The 22,986-nt window shown below is 44.2% G+C and overlaps 2 protein-coding genes across 3 annotated transcripts; one reads left to right on the forward strand and one right to left on the reverse strand.

Moving 5' to 3' along the window:
- Window positions 1-550: 550 nt before the first annotated feature.
- lrrc41 (leucine rich repeat containing 41) lies at window positions 551-11,808 on the forward strand. Of its 2 annotated transcripts, none has more exons than XR_003928156.1 (10): window positions 551-801; window positions 2,331-2,417; window positions 2,519-2,577; window positions 2,667-3,438; window positions 4,266-4,499; window positions 7,107-7,271; window positions 7,928-8,026; window positions 8,774-8,902; window positions 9,999-10,110; window positions 10,903-10,920. XR_003928156.1 is itself a non-coding variant. In XM_030049928.1 (10 exons), exons 1-10 carry the CDS (start codon window positions 645-647, stop codon window positions 11,120-11,122), a joined length of 1,995 nt encoding a protein of 664 aa, XP_029905788.1. In that variant the 5' UTR covers window positions 552-644; the 3' UTR covers window positions 11,123-11,808. The 2 variants fall into 2 exon arrangements, 1 of the variants encoding a protein (XP_029905788.1); XM_030049928.1 differs by having other exon boundaries at window positions 552-801; window positions 10,038-10,110; window positions 10,903-11,808.
- Window positions 10,893-21,381, reverse strand: rad54l (RAD54 like). Its single transcript, XM_030049927.1, has 18 exons — window positions 21,083-21,381; window positions 20,890-20,970; window positions 19,338-19,448; window positions 19,167-19,227; window positions 18,939-19,074; window positions 18,113-18,182; window positions 17,741-18,029; window positions 16,875-16,999; window positions 16,076-16,226; window positions 15,812-15,938; window positions 15,199-15,273; window positions 14,912-15,042; window positions 14,490-14,600; window positions 13,679-13,802; window positions 13,491-13,569; window positions 13,232-13,411; window positions 12,140-12,303; window positions 10,893-11,597 (listed from the first exon to the last, which is right to left on the reverse strand). Exons 1-18 carry the CDS (start codon window positions 21,083-21,085, stop codon window positions 11,396-11,398), a joined length of 2,220 nt encoding a protein of 739 aa, XP_029905787.1. The 5' UTR covers window positions 21,086-21,381; the 3' UTR covers window positions 10,893-11,395.
- Window positions 21,382-22,986: the final 1,605 nt, after the last annotated feature.

Consider the following 22,986-nt stretch of genomic DNA (forward strand, 5'->3'; position numbering starts at 1 on the left):
TCCTCATCTCAAACAATTTCTTGAAACAAAAGCCAACAACAGTGGTGGATATACCACAACAAAAAATGTCAGTGTCAATAACTTGTCATGTGCCCTTGAGCATCAATTACAGCTTGACAACGACGTCTCATGCTGTTCACAAGTCGACTTATTGTCTGCTGAGGCATGGCATCCCACTCTTCTTGAAGGAGTTATTGCACTATAGGTTATTGCACATAAGTATGGTATTGAATATGGATTATTGCACAGGTTATTGCACATAAGTATGGTATTGAAACACAGGTTATTGCACATAAGTATGGTATTGAATTTTTGGTATGGTATGGTATTTTTGTTGTTTTATGTTCAATTTGTGGTAATCTTGTGGTAATTTTCTTGTAATTTAACTTTAAGTATATAAGTATAACAACTGTAAACACAGTTCTGCTCATTTCCTTATTTTTTACCTAACTGCCCATGCTTCTGAGAGACAGAAATGAAATCAAGTGACTTTACTGCTGCAGTGCTCACTCAGGCCTGCTGGTGGCGGTAAAGCGCCACTGAGCGGGTTCGCCAGCCGCCGGTGAGCGGAGCGGTGGAGAAGAAGAAGAAGCGTCCGTTAGCACAGGTGTGTTAGCCGCCGGAGCCGCGGCGGGCTGAGGTGAATGTCTCACCCAAACATGCATGAATATTTCGCGGAGGAGGTCCTGCGTCGAGCGGCGAGGACCGACGCCAAAACGTCTCTGAAAAAAGGCCTGAAGCTGATTTGTCTCCGAGCCGTCGGCCGGAGCTTCGCTGCTCTGGACATGAAGGCTGTCCTCGGTAAGCTAACCGCCGCGGTTGCTAGGCAATCAGCCGCTTCTTCAGAAAACACACCTCCTCTTGTCAGCGGTGCTCTCTGTTTGTGGTTTGTAAAGCTTAAGACGGCCATTCCACTGTTCTTAAAGGCAAAAAACTGTGAAAAACCCTGGAAATGAGAGAGAGTGGGCTGTAATGTGTGTGTGTTTGTGTGTGTAGCTCCATATAAAATATTAATGATCCAGCTTAGCGGCAGTTTCCCGATCGAAATTCACCAAACTGACAACATTTCCTACATCCTCAAGCACTTTTCTGTTTCCTGACATAAACCCGATGTTAGAAAACTCTGCAAATCCAGTATAAAAACTCACTTTTACCCCGACCTGTGCTGGTTTGTTTTCAAGCGGCTCTTGTTCTACAGGCTTTTTCCAGAGCGCAAAGGCGGACCTGCGCTCGTTGCTGCCCCCTGGGGGGCCGCAGTGGACACACGTACAGGTGTGCACCTTAAACCAGGGGTCACCAACTCGGTCCTCAAGGGCACCCTGTCCCGCAGGTTTTGGTTTCAGCTCTGCTCTTGCACACCTGACCCAATTAAGGCCCATGCATCTTCCTTCATGCCCTGTTCAGGTAGATCTGCCTCAACCAATCAGCATGAAGCCCTTAAATGGATCAGGTGTGAAAGAGCAGAGCTGAAACCAAAACCTGCAGGACATACCCTGCGTTCCAAATCGCATACTTATACTTTTTACTTTTAGTATGTACTGCAGCTGCCCTTAAAAAGTATGCAGTTTAGTATGAAATATGCATGCTAATTCTTTTTTTCCCTACTAAATAGTATGGTAGTATGGGTATTGGAACGCAGGGAGGGCGATCTTGAGGACTGGGTTGGTGACCCCTGCCCTAAACCCACCTGTACTGTAGAGCCAGAGCCGCGTGAAAACAGACCGGCACCACGCCAGAGTTATCATAGTTTTGTATTTTCTCATTAGTTTTGTTAATTATTATTTTTACTTCGTTTTTAATTTTTGCATTCAGCTGAGTTTGGCTTCAGTTCGGTTTTTCAGAGGTGGTTTTCTCATTTCATTGTTCAAAAATGTTTAGTTTTACTTGAGTTTATATTAGTTTCAGCATGAGTTTTTATTATTGTTTTATAATTCTAATCTGGTCTGTGTTTGTCAGAATAGGTATTGACTTTGTGAAGGCAGGTGACTCCCAGTCATGTCGACGTCCCAGTCTCAATAAACATCAGCACCAACACAAACTCACACACACTTCTGATCAAACTGACCAACAGCAACGCCAAACACACTTTCTGTATAGTTTGATTTTATTTTAGCTGGTTTTGTAAGTATGCAGTATCATTTCCGTTAGGTTTTTGAGCACAGCATGAGGTCAGCAGCACTTCATAGATCACCTTTTCCCCTGTGTTTTATCCAAGGTTTAGCAGTGAGAGTGGTGGTGCCTTCGGGGTGCGCTCTAAAACAGGAAAATGTTCTCCTAAATTGAAATGTCTTTTATATGTCAGCCTGTCTAACTTGTGTCCTCTGACTCAGAGCTCCCGGTGTTGCTCTTAAAGGATCTCTTACCTCACCTGAACATCGTCCACCTGGCCCAGCTGCAGCCAGCCCTGAAGCTCAAAGGTAAGACCTGGAGGTTGAGTTTTTTTGTTTGGTACAGCGTGAGCACAGCCAGTTCATAAAGCATCTACTGTGATTATTTATGTGTGTTTCTTTGGTTTCAGGAATATCTACCCACTCTGCCTGGGTGACGATCCTGCGAGACATTAAGGGACATTACAGTGTAGGTGTCCTGACTTATTTACATCATGACTCACAGTCTCTCATGTACCAAATATTAAATATGATTTTTTTTTCTGCATCGTCTTTCAGGTGCGGAACATACGCACGGAAGAAGAGTGCAAACAAGAAGCCATCGACTCGTTCTTTCAATTTATTTTCTACGGCATCAACCACAGGTGCGTTGCCAGATACATCTCCAACATGAGCATCGGCTCCCTCCTGCTGGCCGTGGCCAAACACGTCAGGCGTTTCTGTCTGCGGCCCTCCCGCTTTCTGCAGAGTCTGACGGCCGAGCAGAGGCCTCTCTTGCTCGTCCTGGAGGAGAGCGTCCGATGTGTCACGGTGAAGCAGCACATCGACCTGCTGAAGAGTGACTCCCAGTGCGCCATGTTTGTCCTGCACCGCCTGCTGGACCACGGAGAACCTAAAGAACTTATCGTGTATGATCAAGACCTTGATTTCTTGTTGTGGGTTCTTCGGGGGAGGGGGTCTCTCTATCAGCCGAAGCAGAGCCAGGGCAGAGAGGCGTGCTGGATCTCAGACTCCGCCACGACGGCGGGCGAGGCCGGCACTCCACCAGGACCTGAGACACCGAGTCCTGACACTGACGACGACTACAGCACGCCGTGCAAGTCTCTAAAACTGGAACCTCTGTCTGAAGAAACGGACCGATCAGGAACACCAGCGCCCCCCGCAGACCCTCAGGCTTGTTTTGAGAACCTGAGACGCTCGGTGGCCTCTTGTCCTCGGAGTCGCCTTGAGTCGCTGCAGATCAGGGAGTGCGGCCCGGGCGTCCTCAGCATGCTCGCATCCTTCCTGCCCTCGTGGTCGTGCCTTCGCTCTCTGAGTCTGCAAAGCTGTGGTAAGTTTTTAAGATTAATTTTCCTGAGTAATGCGCATTTCTAGCAGAGACATGGGGCTTTTTTCATTTCTCTATTTTGTGCCTCCTCATTTCCGCTCTGCTCCGTCCTTCCTCCTTGACTCAGAAACCAACTTTAAGGATGTCTCAATTCCCAAAATGCATCTGGAGGAGAGAGGAGACAGGAGGCACAGGTGTTTCCTTTGTGGATGTCTTTCCAGTTTTTTATGAATAAATGATGTAGGCTGTAAACTCCCCAACTACCTTTTCTTGCATTCATAATTCTAGCAGGATTATTCAAAAAAAAAAAAAAGTTAGTGCAGACATTCATTTTTATTTTCTCCTGACATATAAGGGTGGGGGGGACTGTGGTCAGCTACACAAAATATACCTCTCAACACCAGGAGAGAAATATATCTGTAGAAAAATAAAACACAACAAGTAACAGAATAAAGTAGCTCAATAAAAAGAATATAAGGAAAACCTTTGCATACGGTCAAAGTAATAAAAAATAAAATATACTAAAATATCTATAGAATATTTATAGACCTTTCACCTTGAATCTTTTGCAGAGATGCTCTGTATAAAGAAATCTACCTGCAAAATATCTATAGAATAGAATATGTATATATAGAATAGATGTATGCTTATAATGTATGTATGTATAATTTTAGTGTAATTTCCATGTGGCAGAGACCGTCAGACTTGGTTCAGCCTTATGGATTATGTTTTATAAATTGTATAATTCAGCTTATCAGCGTTGGCGTGACACCACCGGTCAGCGTGCTGGTGCTGCTCTGCTCAGACGGTGATGTGTTGTTTCTGTGCAGCGACCTTCAACAACACGGAGGTGCTGAACCTGGTGCTGTCCCTGCAGCAGCTGTACCAGCAGCCCGACTCGTCCCTGACTCACCTGAACGTCGGCGTCCTGCCTCACGCTCGCACCATCGAGATGCTGCTGCACAGGAGCAGCGGCCTGCGCTCGCTGACGCTGGAGGTCCTTCCCATGCCGCTGCATCCTGCATCAGAGCAGAGCTTCGTCGCCGAGGCGGCCACTTCAACAGGTACAGACGTCAAACTGAAGTGAAGTCACATTTCACGAGGAGACAGAGAGTACTGAGACAGACGCTGCTGGGTGGGACGTTCCAGGCAGACCATGCTGTTTGAAATAGGAGGGCGCACCACTTTGTCTGCTGATGTTGAGGATGAGGCTGAGGAAGATAAGAGCCCTCAGCTTCATGCCCAGACTGATGTACCCACAGACTTCATGTCACACTGTTAAAAGCCTGTCTAGAACTGAATGTTTTCAACATCAGGATCAGAATCAGAAATACTTTGTTGATCCCTGAGGGGATCAAATTTTCAGGAAAAGAATATATTATAAGCATAAGTGTATTCATTGGAAGTATAAAAAGAAATAAGATATGCATTAGAAATAATAAAAAAAAAGAAATCATGTGTAACTATGTGCATTCATTCTAGTTGTAGACACACACGAGAGACTGAGCATATGTAAAAAAAATTGGTTATTAAGTAAGTTAAATTATAATTAATATAAAAGTTTTGTTATTGCACAGTGAAATAGTTAAATTTAACTGTGCAATAACTTATAACTGTAGGACTTTCCAGTAATTTAACAGTGTAATACCTCTGTGTGTATATGGTCTATACAGGGGTTTTCATGTCAAATGTACACAAAAACACAAACAATGGTGTGAAATGCTGTTATATTTTGGCTTATGATAGGGTGAATCATAACCGACCCAATTTGAAACTACATAGCCTGCCTTTAAGAAAATGTGTGTGTGTGTGTGTGTGTGTGTGTGTGTGTGTGTGTGTGTGTGTGTGTGTGTGTGTGTGTGTGTCTGTGTGTGTGTGTGTTGTCGACTTGTTTCTATCAGTGAAAGCCATGAACTTGAACCGGCTTCTCACAGTACACCTCAATGGCCATTCGATTCAGTTCACATCTGTTTTTGGTGATCCAATCACGAGGGAGCAGCTCTGAGTCCAGGTGTGGACACGGTCCGATGAGCTGGTCACGTCCGGAGGTGCTCAGTGATGCATTGAGCCACAAAGCGTTTGTAGTGTCTTGGCAGCTTTAAAAACTGCCTCATCCCTTTGTGGAGGGAAGGAACATTCAGCAGACCAGACTGTCGGCCGTGAAAAACAAATTTGAATAAAGTTTTTTTTTTTTTGCAGTGAAATGGCGGCGTCTTCCCGGTTCATTGGACACAACAGATTTGTTCATGTGTCTGGGATGAGGATTAGGATTAGGACAGGTGGGCGATACTGGGAAGACAGTGACTGCGTGGAGTGTAGAAATGAGGAGGAAGAAGGGGCAGTGAGGGGGTTGGAATAACGGAAAGAGGATTTAAAGATTCAGATGGATTTGAGGCTGATCACAAATCGAGTCAGCTGTCAGCTTTGGTTGCAGGTTCCTGCCAGCTGGGACCAGCGAGCGGTCTTGGCTGTCCACTTGTGATTGGATAATTTGAAATGGATGTCAAAACAAAATCTGAAGACGTAGCAGTAGCTTGCAAATAGAACTTGTACCGTTGCTGCATTAAAATCCATATGATTGATTGATTTGATTTATTGGTCCCCGAGGGGAAATTCGTCTTCACTGACTGTACATGACAAGAGAATTTCACGTCACAAACGTACAACAACAAAAACAATACCATATAACAATACCAACATGACAATACATTCCTGACATTGCATAAATAGCAACAGCAGTGGTGGACAGACATATCAGCGTGGCTTGCTGTTCAGGGCAGCTATGGCTGCGGGGATTAAGCTTCTTCCGAGGCGAGCCCTCCTGAACTTAATTGTCCTGTACCTGCGCCCTGAGGGTAGTGGGGTGATGAATTGGTGCAGTGGGTGGGAAATGTCCTGTGCTATAGTGTTTGCTAGGCGGGAGATGGACTTATTGTTTAGTTCTGTGAGGTTGGGTGTGGGGAGACCAATGATTTTGGCAGCTGTGTTTGTGATGCGTGTGAGTTTGGCCCGATTGGTGACAGAGAGCATGGTGAAGAAACATGTGGAACAGTACAGGAGGATGGGTTGAATGATGCTCTGGTAAAGTAACAACAGGAGGTGGGGTGCGACATATAGTCCTTTGAGTTTGCGGATGGCTGACAGTCTTTGTTGGCTTCTTTTTTGAATGTCCGTGGTGTGCTGATCAAAAGTGAGTTTATTGTCCAGAGTTATTCCCAGATATTTGAATGTGTCCACTGTCTCCACTGTTTGGGTGTTTATGATGGTGGGGTGCTGGGGTGAGGTGGGACTGAACAGTTGTTCCTTTGTTTTATTGACGTTGATTTGGAGATGGTTGTCCGTGCACCACTTGGTGAAATGGGCGACTGTGTTGTGATAGGAACCAACAGATGATGCTAACCCAGTTCATGATTTTCCTTGGATGTGCAATTCCACATTCCAACATGACAAAGCTGAATTTGCATTTTGTTTGCACCATGTAAACACACTGCTGCTCAACATCGTCAGCAAACAACCTCACCATCAGCATAGAATGAAAACCAGCACTGAAATTCCTAGTGACAGGATCAGATCTGCTGCAGGATGTCCTTGTTTGGTCTGAACGCTGCAGCGCTCCGCAGTTTGAAACGTGGAACCTGCATCTGATGTGTTTGATGCTGTTTGTCCGTCAGATCTGCCTCTGGAGGAGCTGTCCGTCAGAGTCCCTCAGGTCACCATGAGTCTCTGCAGCGTCCTCGTCGGGTTGAGACGCTGTCCGTCGCTCAAGTCACTTCACATCTCAGGGATCAGACTTCCTATTGGCCGCTCGCACCGGGAGCTGCTCACCTGCGTTTCAGGTAATGTTCATAATGACTGATACTAATAATATGCTATGATAATGCAATTATGATGCACATGTAATATTTTGTGCTTAATGTAGAAGGACCTTTTAAAAGCAAAGTGTTAGCAATAATAAACAAACATGTTGTTAACCACCAGTGGTGCACCTCGCCTCCAGTGGCGTCACTGGGAAAAAAACATCATTGTTGAGAAAAACGTTTTTTGTTGCTTCCAGCCATGAAGAGGAAATAATGTAAAGCTGCATTTTGTCCTGATTCTGATGTAGAGAACTTTTACTGTTACGGCTCCCATGCTGACGTAAAATACCCCAACTTCCATGACTTAAATGAATTTCCAAGAACTATACAGTTGTGTGTGTGTGTGTGTGTGTGTGTGTGTGTTTTTGTTTGTTTGTTTGTTTGTTTTGGTCTTCTTTAGAGGAAAAATAAATGTATTTGGTCAATAAGTGGTTATTGTAATTTTTTTTGTGGCTGACATATGTCCATAATCCATGTTTTGCCTAATAATTTATTAAATTCCCTGATTTTCTGTGTATGCAACAGCCTTTTTCAAAATTCCATGAGTTTCCATGAGCTGTGGGAACCCGGTCATGTTGGTGTGTGAGGCAGATGCTCTTTGAACTGCCAGTAAATGAAATGCGTTTGTCTTTCAGTGTCCAATCAGCGCCTGAAGAGGCTGAGCCTGGAGGACGTCCAGCTGGCCGACTGTCTCCCACAGATCCAGACTCTGCTGAGCTCCTGCACGCTGGAAGGTACAAACGAAGCGCACACAAACCCAGGGACGTCATCACCGTGTTCCTGCAGGCAGAATGAGTGGGACTCATCAGCTGCAGTCTGTAAACACAGCGTTCAAGGTCGACCCCTCCTCCCGGTCTAAGCTGACCACCGGTTTCCTAGGATTACAGAATTAAATGAAAGCCTTACGTCGCCATCCTAGAAAAAAAGAGCTACTGGCACCTACCTGTCCAACAGAAAACAGGCCAACAGCACGTCGCTCTTCATCCTCCTCCTCTCCCTCAGTGCTCACCCGTGGGTGAGGGTCAGCCCCAGATTCACTCTTGTTGTGGAACGAACTTTGACCGCTTGGCGTTTCGCCTCAACAAATTTCCTTTTTACTGTGTGTGTGATTTTTGCAGCTTCCTATAAAAAATCCAGGCAGAGGGCAGGGGCTCTGCAGACACACACACACTGCAACACACACTGCTAGTGGCTCACAAGTGATGGCTGGGGGGATTATTTTGGTAGCAGTGTGTAAATGACCTGCTGTACACTGATTTTTAGGAGAATCCAGCTCGTTCCACCTTTAAAGCAGAGCCAAGAGAATTTCTTCCATTTTAACAGAAGACTGCCGGCCCCTCCACCACAGAGCTCTGCAGTCACTGTTCAGCGCTACAGGAAACGTGTGTGTGTGTGTGTGTGTGTGTGTGTGTGTGTGTGTGTGTGTGTGTGTGTGTTTGTTTGTTTTAAAATGACTGATGCGGCTCCCTCCTGTCTCTCAGAGTTGTGGTTGAGGGACTGCCGGCTCCTGGAGAAGTGCAGCAGCAAGGCGTCGTGTCTGCAGCAGCTGGTCGACTCAGTGAAGAGGTCGTCGTCTCTCCGCTCGTTCAGCCTCGCTCAGAACCGCCTCGGTAAGACGCCGGCTCCTCCACCAACCTGCAGAGCCCCCCCTGGTACACTGGTTGGAAAAATTAGATTATGGCGTGACCACGAGCGAGTGATGTGCAGCCACAAGGTAGTGACTGTGGTCTGCTCAGCACCTTGACTCTTCTGTGCAGGCCTGCGTTTATTAGACAATCTGCTGCCTCCACATGCTGTCTCTAGATGTGGGAACAGGCTGTTTTAAGTTAAAATGGATTCTCCTCCAAGATCAAACGACTATAGCTTAAGTATAGATCAGCCAGCGATTATAGCAACAGCTGGGAAATTTAAATTGATTTAGTGATTATTAATTAGTTTTCTCTCGTTTGTTTTTGTTTTTTTCTTTTAAAAAAATCACCACAATAGAGGTGAAGCTGTATTGAGCTGAATCAAAGCTGAAATTATAGCTTTTCTCATCCGACTCCACCCACTTGGGCCACGCCGCGCCTTTGCTGACCACGTTAAGCGTTTCATTCCTACATGATGCTGAAGTCATGGCGAAGAAGTAATTTTTCCCACCAGTGTCACCAGGGAAGCTTCGTATCAATCAATTAGGCAATTGCAAATATTTGTCCCCAGTGATTAATCACCCAAATTTTCTGTCAGATTACAGCATCACAAATTGTGAGATTGTCCCCCTTTTCCCTGATCATATCTTTATTAAATCTGGAGACTTTAATGGCTTTAATTTTTGACTTTAAATGATGAAAGTTGAAGTTCTTTCCTTGAGTTAACCCTCGGCTTTACATAGTTGACCTTTAACTGATGCATTAATCACCAGTTAAAACAACAGGGCTCAAAGTTCAAATACTTCTCTGGATTCTATGATCACGTTCCCTCCTGGACGACTGCTCATGCTCCAAATTTGTTTTTGCTTTAGGCCATGAACTAATTATAAGTTGCAAGTTGAAGCCTAATCAATACTCTGATTGGATACTGGGCCTCGTGTCAGGGTAAACTGTTGCCATGACATCAGAGCTCTCCTTCCCCCAGCACTCAAATCTGTTGCCGAGAGCAACAAGGATGATGACAGAATTCAACAATTTATTTTATTTATTTGTCTGTGTGATTTATTATTTTGTGCAGGACTGTTGGTGTGAACTGAAATGTCTGCTTCCCTCACAGCCGAGAGCGTCGCTGTCCTGTCTGAGCTCTTCACAGGACCGGCGCCCAGCCAGCTGACCAAACTGGACATCAGGCAAGTCTTACAGCGCCCCCTGCTGACTCACTGTGTGCTTGACTGGCCCAGCAGGTTTCAGAGGATCCGCAGCAACATGAGGAATAGTTCACTTCACCACAGTTTTAATTCACAAGAAGTTTTTACAACATTTTCTTTTTTTTCTGGTTTAATTTCAGTATTGATGAGTGACATCTGAACAGATTAAACCTTTGAAACCTGAAAAAAAAAAAACAACTATCGCTTAAAAGCTTCCAACAGGCATGTGAACATAAACCAAAATAATACTTGATATAAAGGGACCTAAAGAACAACATCACTTCAAGTGGGGGTCCACAACTGAGTTAAAGCCAACTCAGGGTCCAGAAGATGAAACGTCTGAAAACCTCTATGGAACATTTTTTTAAACATCAATATATTGCCATAACTGTTTAATTTTGAACAAATTCTGACTATAAATAAGCACTCGTATTCAGTGAAAACAGAAAAAGAAAGATAGCAAAGAGTGTTTAAGAGAAACTGGTTTTTGTTCAGCAGTAAACCTGCTGTTTTTGTCGTGCCTGTGACCTGATAAATGCTCAGGATAAAGAGCCAGTTTTGTTCAGACGAGGACTGAAGTGAAGTTTTTAATTTTCACTGATACTTTTATACACATCTGTACACTCTTAGAGCCTCAATACTGCATCCATACAGGCCAACAAATCAGATATGAAAAGTCAGACAGACGGCTTGGAGGAAGTGGAGTGTATTCTCCTGCTGCACTCGACACACACAGGGTCACACCAGTGACGTCTGCCTGTCTCTCCTGTCCAGCTCCAACTTCATCCAGCCCGCTGACCTGCTGCACTTCACTTGGCTGCTGGAGAAGAACCGCCCGCCGCAGAGAGTGACCCTCGACCTGCGGAGGAACCCGTCGGACCGGGACCCCGAGCTGTGGTGCACGGCGCTGAGCCGCCTCCGCCTTGTCTGCGACTTCCTGGTGAACGAGTGGACGTTGACGGACCCGATGGCAGACCACGTCAGCAACATGTGAACGTGTTGAAATTTTCAACTGAACTGTGCTCTTTTGCCCGTTAATGGAGTTTGTACCTGGACCTGTGGTGGAAGTGAAGCTGCCTTCATGAAGACATTAGTTCATGTTTTTGAGCACTTTTTTCCACTGGTGCTAGTAAAAGTGGGATCATTAAGTGAGTCGCTCACAATTCTTTATTGTTTTCTCTTTTATGTAAAATAAGGAACAGAAAAATGCAGATGTAAGAAGCAATAAATAAGTCAGTATTTACACGGACAGCAGGTGGAGGGTCTGCTATAAAACACCCTTCTGATCCTCGTGAGAGCGCTGGTGGAAAACAAAGGAGACGGCCGCATCCCATGATGCTTTGAGCACCGCATCCCTCAGGCCCTTCTTGTCGGCGCAGTGGTGCCACTGTGAAAGGTCACTGGTGCAGTCGGCGTCGTCCGCAGGAGGCCGGACCTCCCTGCCGTTAACACACCGCCGACAGCGAAACCTGGCAACAGGAAGACAGAAGACTTCTTAGATACTTTCTGTGCACACTTTACTTTTACCTCTATTTTCAGAGGCTTTTTCCTGACAAATAATGATACTGAGCAAACCAATAATATATTGATATCAGCATTCAAAACCTCAACTCAAACTTCAGTCCGTTCTGCAGAACTCTGATGTTTATGTCATTAAAGGAATGCTCCATGTTCACTTCCTATGGGTAGCATTTTGTGTTAGCTTAGCACAAAGACTTCAAGTCTATGGGAGTCATTAGCCTGATGCAGTCAAAGTGGAAAAATGAACCATACAGAGGTGAAAATGGTATCAAACATCTCAGTCTGGGTACATCCAGAAAAGGGGATTTTGCCCAGATCATTGGAATATTCCTTTAAGATAAAATGTCACTGTGCAACATAAAGGTAAACATTAGGCTCATTTTTCAGTATTTTGTAAACTGTGAAAGGACGGGCATATACATCTGTGCATTTCTGTGCTGTTCACTGCATAAAGAGCTGGCAGACTGCTAAAACCAGTCGTGTGTTTTACTTGTCGTGTGTGTCGCTGGCGGTCTCCTCGTTCAGAGAGAAGAGCTCCCGCAGTTCCCCCAGAGAGAAGTGTCGCTCCACGTCCTGCTCCTCGTCCACCACACAGCTGCTCAGAGCTTTCTTATGGGCCTGCCGCTGCAGGATCTTCTCCTCTATCGTCCCTGTCTGAACACACACACACACACACACACACACACACACATCCATCAAACACGAAGCAGGCAGCTGCTTCATGTTCACAAAAAAACACGTATCCTAAGACAGAAAACAGCGGTGCATTCGACCTTTTGAGGATCTTATATTCTCTAAAATAGTTTGGAGGAGTCGGTGTTTTAAAGCGCGACTAAACTGGTCACAGTCTCACTTGGCCTTGATTTTGTCATTTACACTGTTTTCACACATGAACTGAATGAGCTCTGGACTGCAGGTGGAGTTTCTCACACACACACACACACACACACACACACACACACACACACACACACACAGAGCTCACAGCAGGACACACACATTCACACCTACAGGAAGGGCAAGAGGTGGCACCTGCCTGGGGTTTTTGGGACACCTCACAGGATAAGAATGAAGTAAATAAATATTTTGCTAGCATCTGTTTTTGGTGTTGCACTTTTTAGACGGTGCACACGCAGCCGCCTGTACACACACCTGCCTGCACACACACGTGCCTGTACACACACCTGCCTGCACACACAGCTGACAGCAGTGTTGACTGTTGAGCTTGGAAGATCATTTTGGTGAAAATTAAGTTGTAGCTCATCTACCTAGGAAGGAGGCAACGCTTCACTTATGAGTTATTGATCCAGGAAGTTTGAGTCTGTGAATATATTTGCATCTTCACTGAAGTGTGACGGAGTGTGCAGCAGGCAGGACACACACACACACACACACACACACACACACACACACACACACACACACACACACACTCGCTCTGTGTGTGTCTGCTCTGTTCACACACAAGCTCAGCTGCACGTCTTGTGCTCTCAGTGTGAGGGAACAGCTAGTAGACAGTGTGTGTGTGTGTGTGTGTGTGTTCAAACGCAGGGTTGGGGTTGGGCTGGTGTGTGTGACTCACTGAGAGCAGCCTGTAGATGTAGCAGGTCTTCTTCTGCCCGTCTCTCCACACGCGGGCCATCGCCTGCTCGTCGTTGGCCGGGTTCCAGTCGGGATCAAACATCACCAGGCGATTGGCTCCGATCAGGTTCAGGCCGCATCCTCCCGCCTTGCTGCTCAGCATGAAGATGAACTCTGGGTTCTGACAAACACGAGAAGTTAGATGCCGTCCGATATCCGTTGAATTTGAAAGATGATTTAAAACAGAAGCTGCAGCTCACAGACGGACTGTTGAATCTCTCCACGATCTTGGCCCTCTTCTTGATCGACATGGTGCCGTCCAGTCGAACGTAGAGGTAACTGCAACAAACCGGGAGCGCCGTTGTTGTTCGCCGTAATCACACCGATACATCACACACACACACAGACAAAACTTCAAATCCAGTCCCACCACCGAGCCCTTAGTCACCTGCGAGATCGGCACAGCTTCTCAAACAGATCCAGGGTCTGTGTGTAGTTGGAGACGAGCACCACCTTGTCGCTGGTCGTGGTTCTTGTCATGGCCAGGATGTAGTCGAGAACCAGCATCTTCCCTGGAACACAGTTTAACTTCAGTGTAACTCATCACTCATAAAAACAATTAACAAAGTCAGAGTTTTAGATCTTCTGGTATATTTACGTAAGATGATGTGCAAAAGTTTGATAAAGTTTCATCTTGATGGAACATTTTTTACCCGTCATAACTGTATGTTCCAGGAGGGAGCTTTGGCGATCTAGTTTTTAAATCCTGGTTTCTTGGTAGCAGCTTGGATTTTAAAAAAAAAAACAAAAAAAACAACAACTAATACCTAGACCCTGCTGCAGCGGGACATTTTGCTTATTTGGAGGATGGAGCTTGGATGTTAGAAAAAGGTGAGGCCAGCTGTGTTTCCTCGTCAGAGTTACGCTCCTCTGCATCACCACTGACGCCTGGCTCACAATATTACAAGTTCAGGTTTAATCACTATTTCACCGTCTCACTGTTAATAGAAAACAAAGCGAGCCCTCTGACCTGAACCTTCACACTGGGCAAGAAAACAAAAACAAACAAACAAACAAAAAGATTGAAAAAGCCATAAATGGGGGGGATGGAAGGAAAACTCAGTGCCGACTCCTTTCCTGAAAAGTTCACCTTCATGCTCAAAGCTGATCTGATCAGCTCAGGACACTCTCCTAAAAGTCAAACCGCTGAGGAGGAGGATGATGATGATGTTGATGATGATGATGATGTTTGTTCTTACCGGAGAGCTGAGGCTCCACAGCTTTAGTGTTGTAGCCTGAAGGGAAGAGATCCAGCGCCCCCTCGAAGCCCTCCTCCCCCTCCACACACTTGTCATAGATGAGCGCCGGGTCTGAAACACAAACACAGATTCAGGACAGACGTTTCCCAACATGCATCTGGATAGTCCAGCTGTGCTTCTGAACCGACAACTCGGCATTTAATCAGTTTAAAGAAATCAGGATTTTGAAAATTCTGTGAAGGTGCGGTTTTAATTTGAGCAGTTTTCAGCAGATGTAAAACACACATTCAAAAACTGTTAGGTTTCTTGCAAACTGATAAATATTCAGTCAGTGTGACCGCGTCGCTGTGAGAGCGGCTCCAAGCTGCCGTCTGACAGCGAGACGTAACGTTTGGACACGGCGGGTTGGGTTTGACTCTTACGGTTGCACAGTTTCTTCAGCGATGTGATGGAGGACAGAGACGACACGCTGATCTTGTCTCCCTTCAGCGCCTCGACGGGCTTGGCCTGCCGCAGGAAGCGCTTGTAGAGCTCCGCCTGCAGGGGAGTCAGCCTGCAGGAGACCACCACAAACATATCCTCAAACACTCAGTTACAGAAATATTAAATGTAGTGATCATTTAGAAAGTAAAAAAAAAGTAGAAATTCTTTGTTTTGGTATTAGACTTTTCATCAGAAACCAAAGGGGGTGGGGGGGCGGGGTGGTTACCTGCAGCAGACGACCTGCTCGATTTTCACAGGCAGATACTTGGAGAGGATATCTGATGTTCTCCTTATCAAACACCTGACAAAAACACAGAAGATGCCTTTACTGGTCAGTATTTTAATTTGCTGGAAAGCTGGATGCAGTATATCAATGAAAAATCGTTTTATAAGACTGGATATGGTGATATAGTGATATAAGTGTTGTCTGTTCCTGGTTTAAAAGGCTGCGTTACACTAAAGGGACACAGTTCTCTGTTGTAGCTGTTCTGTTATTTGCCTCGACTTGGCTGCTCATCATATCCACTTTACTGATGACTGTTTATCAGAAACCTCGGTGTGCAAACATTTCCTGAAAGCACCAGTAGTCATCTTTACAATATCCTCATCAACATCAAAGAATTCAGTCAAAAATACTGTGACATTCATTTTTGCCCATATCACCCAGCCCTAGATGATGGTACAGACAGGAAAAAGACAGGAAACAGGAAACAAACGGGTGAATGGAAAACAATCTCAATATGAAATTGAGGTTTAAAGGTTTAAAGAACAAAAACAAACCACGACTCTGAGAAAAAACGTGCTGATTGACACGTCCTGCTCGTCTGCTGCTGTCTGACCTGTTGACGATGCTGATCAGCTCCTTCAGCTTCTCCTCTCCCGCCTGTCTGTCTTTGTCGCTGGCGTCTGCGTCTCGGCCCTTCAAGATGGGAAGCTCAAACTTCTTCTTAAACTCCTGGGCTGTGCCTGGCAACGCGGAGACAAAAACAACACAAACAAAAACAAAAAAAGTGATGACACAACAGAAAGGAGAGAGGGGAAAAAAGTGTAGAAATATAACAGAGATATGTTCCACGTGTGTGTTTTTGTTTGTGGCTGCTCACCGAGGATCCCGGCGTTGACAAAGTGAACCAGGCTGAAATACTCCAGCAGGTCGTTCTGGATGGGCGTGCCTGAAATCAGCACTCTCCTCTGGGCGCTCATGGCGTTCAGCGCCTGGTACGTCTGGTTGTCAGAGTTCTTCAGCCGATGGCCCTGCAACACACACACACACACACACACACAGACACACACACACAGACACACACACACAGACACACTCCTTAATAAAGCTAGGATGACATGATAAGTGGGTGTGATTCTACAAGTAATTCAATTTTACATTTAATTGCAATTTTTGTTTTTTGAGTTTGATTTTGTTAAGTTTCATGAGACCGTGATTATGCTAGAGGTCACTATAGGTCATTTTATACAGTGCAAAAATGGTCCTGTTACAGTGAAATGGCTGCTATGGGGGCCAACATCATCACACAGGAATCAAATGTGGCTCATTGAATCCACCAGAGTCTCAGCTTTCCAGTCAAAGCCAACTGATGCAGCTCCAAGACTGTTTAGGCCCCAGTCTGCACACACACACCATTTTACAACAGGCCACAAGAACACATGTGGACTGCAGGCTTTGTGGCCCAAACTGCATGGGATTAGCAGAAAGTGGGCGTGTCTGCAAAGGGGAGAGCCGTGGCTGCCCCTTGCTAAACTTTAGCCAAACTTGCCCACAACCGACCATGACACGCTCTGTACAAAGAGAATCTTTAGGTCATGTGGTTTCATTTGATACAAAAAGTGTGTCAGTGGAAAAAAGTGAGTGGAGAAAGTCAAATAAAGAGCTTATAGTGGCCTTACCTCATCACAGATGACGAGTCCGACCTTCCCCTTGTGCAGAACGTCAGCGTGCAGCCGAAACGTCTCGTAGGAGATGATCAGTATGGGGGTGGGCACCCTGAGGCCGTACTGAGACATGAAACTCACTGGGAGCAAAGAAATTATGCCAGGTAAACGAGTGGGCAGAAACATTGGGATTTTTTAAATCATCCATCTATTTCTAGAGAAAATGAACCCTGAACTGTTTTTTTTTGTTTTTTTTTATATGAATCTATACTCTCTTCCAGAGGAGAAAAACACACATGCAGCTCTTGATCACCAAGGCATCATTAAGTAAACTTGCTGCTTGTAGCTCAAGCCTTTTATCCTTTCATACAAGCAACTGCTGAACTGTATCTACTGATCAGATTCTTTTAAATGTCCCCAGGGAGCACACAGGCTGCAGAATACCATGACCTTAGAAACACTCCTTCTTTGAATATTTTTTAAATGTCTTTTACAAACTGCTGTGAGGGAAACATGCTGCTGTTTTACATCATTTCCTTGGTTTGAGTTTGAATGTCGCTGCTACGGCCTGCACACCTCCCTTGTGTTTTTTTAAAGTATTATTTTATGTAATGCAAAGCAGCTACCAGATGAACTCTGCATTGTCTCTGCAGTTTCTCACATTTTCAAACATGAATGGTAGGGAACAGGGGCTGGCAGCTGCACTACCAAAGCATATTCTTCATGCAGCTGATATTTGTGAGCCAGATACGATGACGACTGTTGATGTATTTAAGACATTTTAAGATTTTTAAGGGCCTGGAAATCAAACTGTACGAGTTTCTGAGGGGGCATTTTTCCTGCTCATGGTGCAAAGTGAGACAGAAAGAGGAAGCAGCTACCCAGCTTTCTGTCTATGTCTTCCTTTGACCCGCCGTCGATGGCGACCGGCGTGACTCGTCCGCCCAGCCACTTTCCCACTTCGTTGTACCAGTTGCGGACCAGACTGGACGGCGACACCACGATGACCTTGTCGATCTCCGGCTTGGCGTCGGGGCTCTGCCGCAGCAGCGTCCACATGAGGGTGATGCACTGCAGCGTTTTGCCCAGTCCCATCTCGTCTGCCATGATGCAGCCGTACGAGTCGGAGATGCGTCGTCCCGTCACGCAGTCCCACAGGAACTTCACCCCCTCAAGAAAAATAAATAAATAAATAAAGGAGCTGCCTCTGGAGGAACACGTATCTCGACAAGACAGACATGTTCAAGTTTTACCTCTCTCTGATGGGGTCTGAGCACTTTCCCCAAGACTGGATCCACTACAACATGGACCGGCACTTTGTCCCTGGACAAGAAAACAACACAGACAATAAGAAAACACATTTACCACCGCATCAGGTTTCTGATTAAAGCTGCACTGGAAAAACACACCCATCTTATTAGACTGGAACACAAACTGAGGCTGCAACAGAGGAGAGCTGGCTCGCAACGATGCATTGATTATAATTTTGCAGATTCAACTAAATCCCTTTGCTAAACCAAAGAAACTGAATGAATCGCTCCGACTTTGGCTCGAATCAAGATAAAATGGTTCAACTCCTTTCATTCATTCATTTCAAAAAAGCTTCAACTTCTTTGCCAACTAACTTAAAAAAAAAGTTTAAGTAATTCTGTTGTCTGATCTTTCTCAAAATTAAGAAAAACAATAGCCTTGGATTATTGCATATTTGTTAATGGATATAAACTTTTGGCTCTACATACTGAACTCAACTTAACTTAAACCTGAGATTTACACAAAAAGGAAAATCCTTCTCAAATCAAATCAGCAACTAGTGAATTGTGAATTGAACTGATGTTAAACCACAGATGCACGCCACTAGAGAGCAGTGTAGAAATGCAACAGAATGAGCAGATTCGCCTTTAACTTGGTGCTGGCTACACGTGCAGGCAGAAAGTCGGGCAGTAAAAAGCAAACACTATAAACAATCTCCCCTAATGCAGCTTCAACTATCAATTGTTTTTCACCAGAGATGATTAAAAGATGATTAAAAGATGATTTCGCAGACAGCCAGGTCAGCTCAGCCCAGTGTTTTGAACTCACTTGTCAGCTTTGATCAGGTCGTGCGTGCTCAGAGCTGGAGGTTCGTAAAGCACCAAGGCATCCTCTGCAAACGGGTCGTGAAGCGCTCGCCTCACTCCTGCACGTTTTAGGCCGAGCGCCCTGATTCCCAGTGCGCCTGCAAAGTAGAACATAAAGTCAGCAAATGATGTCATTCCTACATTTACTGTAGACTTAAAGGAGAAGTATCAGTCACAAGGTAAATGTTACCTGTGTAATTTGGAATTGGGACTTTAAAAGGCCTGGAGAGGATGCTTCGAATAAAAGCCTCCTGCATAAAGGTTTAAAAAATACATATATGAGCAAACTCACTGCCAAATATTGCAACCATTCTAACTTTTATATTCAAACATGCAGTGACTCTGCAATAATAACACTCACATGCTTGTCACCATCCATACACGAGGGCCGGTTGGTCAGCTGTGTCAGAGGCTTTCTGAAGGGGGAAATATGGCTCTCTCTGATTTCATTGTGACTTCTCCTCCTTTTGCCCTTCAAAAAAATGTCATAAAAAAAAATCACAAATACTTCATTGATCCCAGGATATTAAGACAGTTGCAGTTATTTATCATGCAATTCAATTCACACCTGCTCTCATCAACACTCACTGATATTCACTCAGATCTCTGTCAGTCTCACAAACCGATGCCACACATACACTACTCGCAAAAAGTTAGGGATATTCGGCTTTCGGGTGAAATTTCAGGATGAACCTAAAATGCATTATAACCTTTACAGGTGAACTTAATGTGACCTTCTGTAAACTTTTGAATGCACATGTCCAACTGTTCAGTGTTTCAGTACTTTTTGCACAAGTTGCTGTTCTCTAACAAGGAGCTTAACGGCAAAATTCACATCAGGTGTTTGATGCTCCAGCTCATCGAGGTCGTATCATTAGGGAACGGCTGCTGGAGACTGGGGTACCTCAAATGGAGTGGCCTGCACTTTCTCAGACCTGAATCCCATAGAAAACCTATGGGATCAGCTGAGTCGCCGTGTAGAGGCTCGGAGCTCTGTACCCCAGAACCTCAATGTCCTGAGGGCCGCCCTTCAAGAAGAGTGGGATGCCATGCCTCAGCAGACAATAAGTCGACTTGTGAACAGCATGAGACGTCGGTGTCAAGCTGTAATTGATGCTCAAGGGCACATGACAAGTTATTGACACTGACATTTTTTGTTGTGGTATATCCACCACTGTTGTTGGCTTTTGTTTCAAGAAATTGTTTGAGATGAGGAAATCACCAGTGTATGCTTCTACTTAAATGCCCTACTTTCATGATATAATATCACTGTAGCGTGAACATTTTACATTTTCCATAAATTTCACCCAAAAGCCAAATATCCCTAGCTTTTTGTGAGTAGTGTAAGGCTCTAAACACTGCCACATACAGAACAGTGCTATGCCATACTCCATGCAAAATTCTGTCAGTTTATGGTTGCCTTGGTGACAGGCAAAGCATACATAAGTGGCATAAGCCTTTTACTAATTAGGAAAAGTCTGTGGATGGTGCTTTGACCCAACACTCATTTGATTAAAACTGTAAGTTTAAGAGGTGCTTCACACTGCTCACCACCATCCTCCGCGGTTTGTTTTGGACGCTGGAAGAAAACTACTAGAGGAAAAACTTGTGAATTTTTATTAAAATAACTAGCTACTACCAACTGTAAAATGAAGCCGAATTGAAGAGCAGTTGTTCCTGTTTCAGAAGAGAGTAAAATCTTTGTCCACCAGATGTGTATATTTACCAATGAGCAAAAACAATCTTAAATTGCCAATTTTTTGAATGGAGTTCAACCGGAGAGGAAGGAGTCAGGTTATTCAACAGGCAGGCACAGCTCTGTATTCAACCACAGACTGTGTAAAAGTCAATATAACTGCACATATATATTATTAATAATGTATATAACTTTTATTCCACACTGCAAACCTTACATCTGTCACGGTCCGCTCGTCTTCATCAGAGTCTCCGGCTTGCTTCCGCTTGGCGACCTGACTCGGAGCCAGACTCCTCCTCTGGGAGCGACATTTCACACAGAAAAACACACTGAATATCAACACGGCAACCCGCACAACCCTGTCATTTTCAGTTTGTGTTATTTTGATATAATATGAGTAGAATAAATACCATATTCGTGTGTTTCCGGTGTGAGTTATCCGCCGAGGTTCCTGCGCTCACTGTGTTTCCAGCGGTGCTAACGTTAGCCTGCTAGCAGCTCCGCTTCAGTTACGGAGCAAATGCCTTCATGTTTTGTTGGTTTGCTAATTCACCAAACGTTCGCTTTGGTCCAAACTCTTATTTCGCAGCTGCCTCATGTAATAATCACCATGTCAGAGGAGAAGTCCGAGCCAAACGTCTGTTCGCTGGCCGCTGCAGGTTCTCGGCGTTTCACCGACAGGAGGTTAAAACTCGCGCTAAATGTTGCACAACACTACGGCAAGCGCGAGGGTCAACACCTGTGGAGAGCGGTGGCTGCGAAGCGCGTTTTTTTTTTTTTTTTTTTTTGTCTATTTTTGTCTGCAATCTGAGAAAGAAAAGTTTTATTTCCTCCTTCAAACATATTTTAGAATTTCAACTTGCCAAACTACAGTTACCTTTTTTTAAATTAGGTTGCTATTTGGCCAGTCGGTGGTAAACTGTAACATGCCATTTACCCTGCATGACATCCTGGATTATAATCCCATTACAGTGTGAATTGATGTGTTGAAGTCAAGGGTGCCTCAGTGGCTCCAAACAAACCAGAACTGATGCCACTTTTAACCAAACAGATGTATCATGCACTGTGTCCCTTTCTATTTGTGTATCTGTGTTTTTGTATTTGTTGTTTATTGTTTATTTATTGTTACCTCTATTGTTTGTGTTTTTGTCACCTGGTGAGTCACTACAGATGTAAATTAGCATCCCTGCTGACTGTGGCAGGTTCACATTTTGTATTTTACACTGATGTTCATTAATGTGCTCTGTCCCTATGAAATGAACACATCAAATCAACTTAACAAATCAAATCAAATCAAATCAAATCAACTTAAATCAAATCAAATCAAATTAAATCAAATTAAGGGTGAAAGAAACAAATTAGTTATTCTTTTTTTTTTTTTTTTTAATTCAAAAACAACATGAAGAAGCTGTTCCATAACCTTTTGTTTAAAATGAAAAATTAAAGCTATATTAATTTAATGGCCACGTCCAAGTTTCCTTTGTTAACTTTTGGACACACGAGTTGCTTTGTGTTTTTGTGAATGTGATGTGACGTAACCATATGTGATTAATGTCAATTTGTAAAATAATAATGAAAAAATTGTAAAACTGTCAGTAAACCTAACAGCCATGATGTCTGATGTCAGGATGTTCAGATGGTGATGGTTTCCCAGTGGTCCAGTTTTTACAGTAAATCAGACAAACCCTGTCGCTGTCATGATGGAAAAGGACTACATTCAAACTGTTACAGCTGTAAAAGTGTAGAATGATCAGCAGGAAATAGTTTAAACATGAAAAGTAAAAGACTGGTTCCCCTCAGAGAGTCAATTCTTGCTGCATTCACCTGTAAGAAGTATTTTAATGTTGTGGCTCTCGCTGCTCCACATCCTGTTGGTTAGTTTACACTCCAACCTGCAGCACAGAACAGCTTCTTCTGCAAAATCAGTAGTACAATAAATACATCATATCAAGTACATGATTGTGATTATTATTATTTTTAATATATGTGCAGAAACTAGTAACAACAATATTGATCACACATTTCTATGGTTTGTGAATGCAGCTGTCATTCAAATGAAAATGAAAATTAAACCGCATTTAAGGAGGAGATCAGTCCCAGTGTCAAATTTATTCTGCATTGAAATAGAAAGTTGTCTAGTATTAATTAATGTGATTCAGATTTATAGGGTTTCTGTCATCTGATTTTGTAGGGCTCAGCTATTCTTCCTTAAACAAATACATAAAAACATAAATAACAGCATTATAATTATACATAATATTGAAAACAGTTTGCAGATCTACACTGAGGAAAATGAAAGAAATGTAGGAACTAA

Source organism: Myripristis murdjan, chromosome 4 (assembly GCF_902150065.1).
Source record: "Myripristis murdjan chromosome 4, fMyrMur1.1, whole genome shotgun sequence".
NCBI classification, from domain to species: Eukaryota; Metazoa; Chordata; class Actinopteri; order Holocentriformes; family Holocentridae; genus Myripristis; species Myripristis murdjan.

Coding starts and splice junctions, on each gene's coding strand:
- lrrc41 (XM_030049928.1), top strand. CDS start 645: ATGTCTCACCCAAACATGCATGAATATTTCGCGGAGGAGGTCCTGCGT. Junction 2,418..2,518: donor GCCAGCCCTGAAGCTCAAAG/GTAAGACCTGGA, acceptor CTTTGGTTTCAG/GAATATCTACCCACTCTGCC. Junction 2,578..2,666: donor ACATTAAGGGACATTACAGT/GTAGGTGTCCTG, acceptor ATCGTCTTTCAG/GTGCGGAACATACGCACGGA.
- rad54l (XM_030049927.1), bottom strand. Junction 16,227..16,874: donor GACTCGTCATCTGTGATGAG/GTAAGGCCACTA, acceptor TGTGTGTTGCAG/GGCCATCGGCTGAAGAACTC. Junction 13,570..13,678: donor AAGCTGTGCCGATCTCGCAG/GTGACTAAGGGC, acceptor GGTTTGTTGCAG/TTACCTCTACGTTCGACTGG.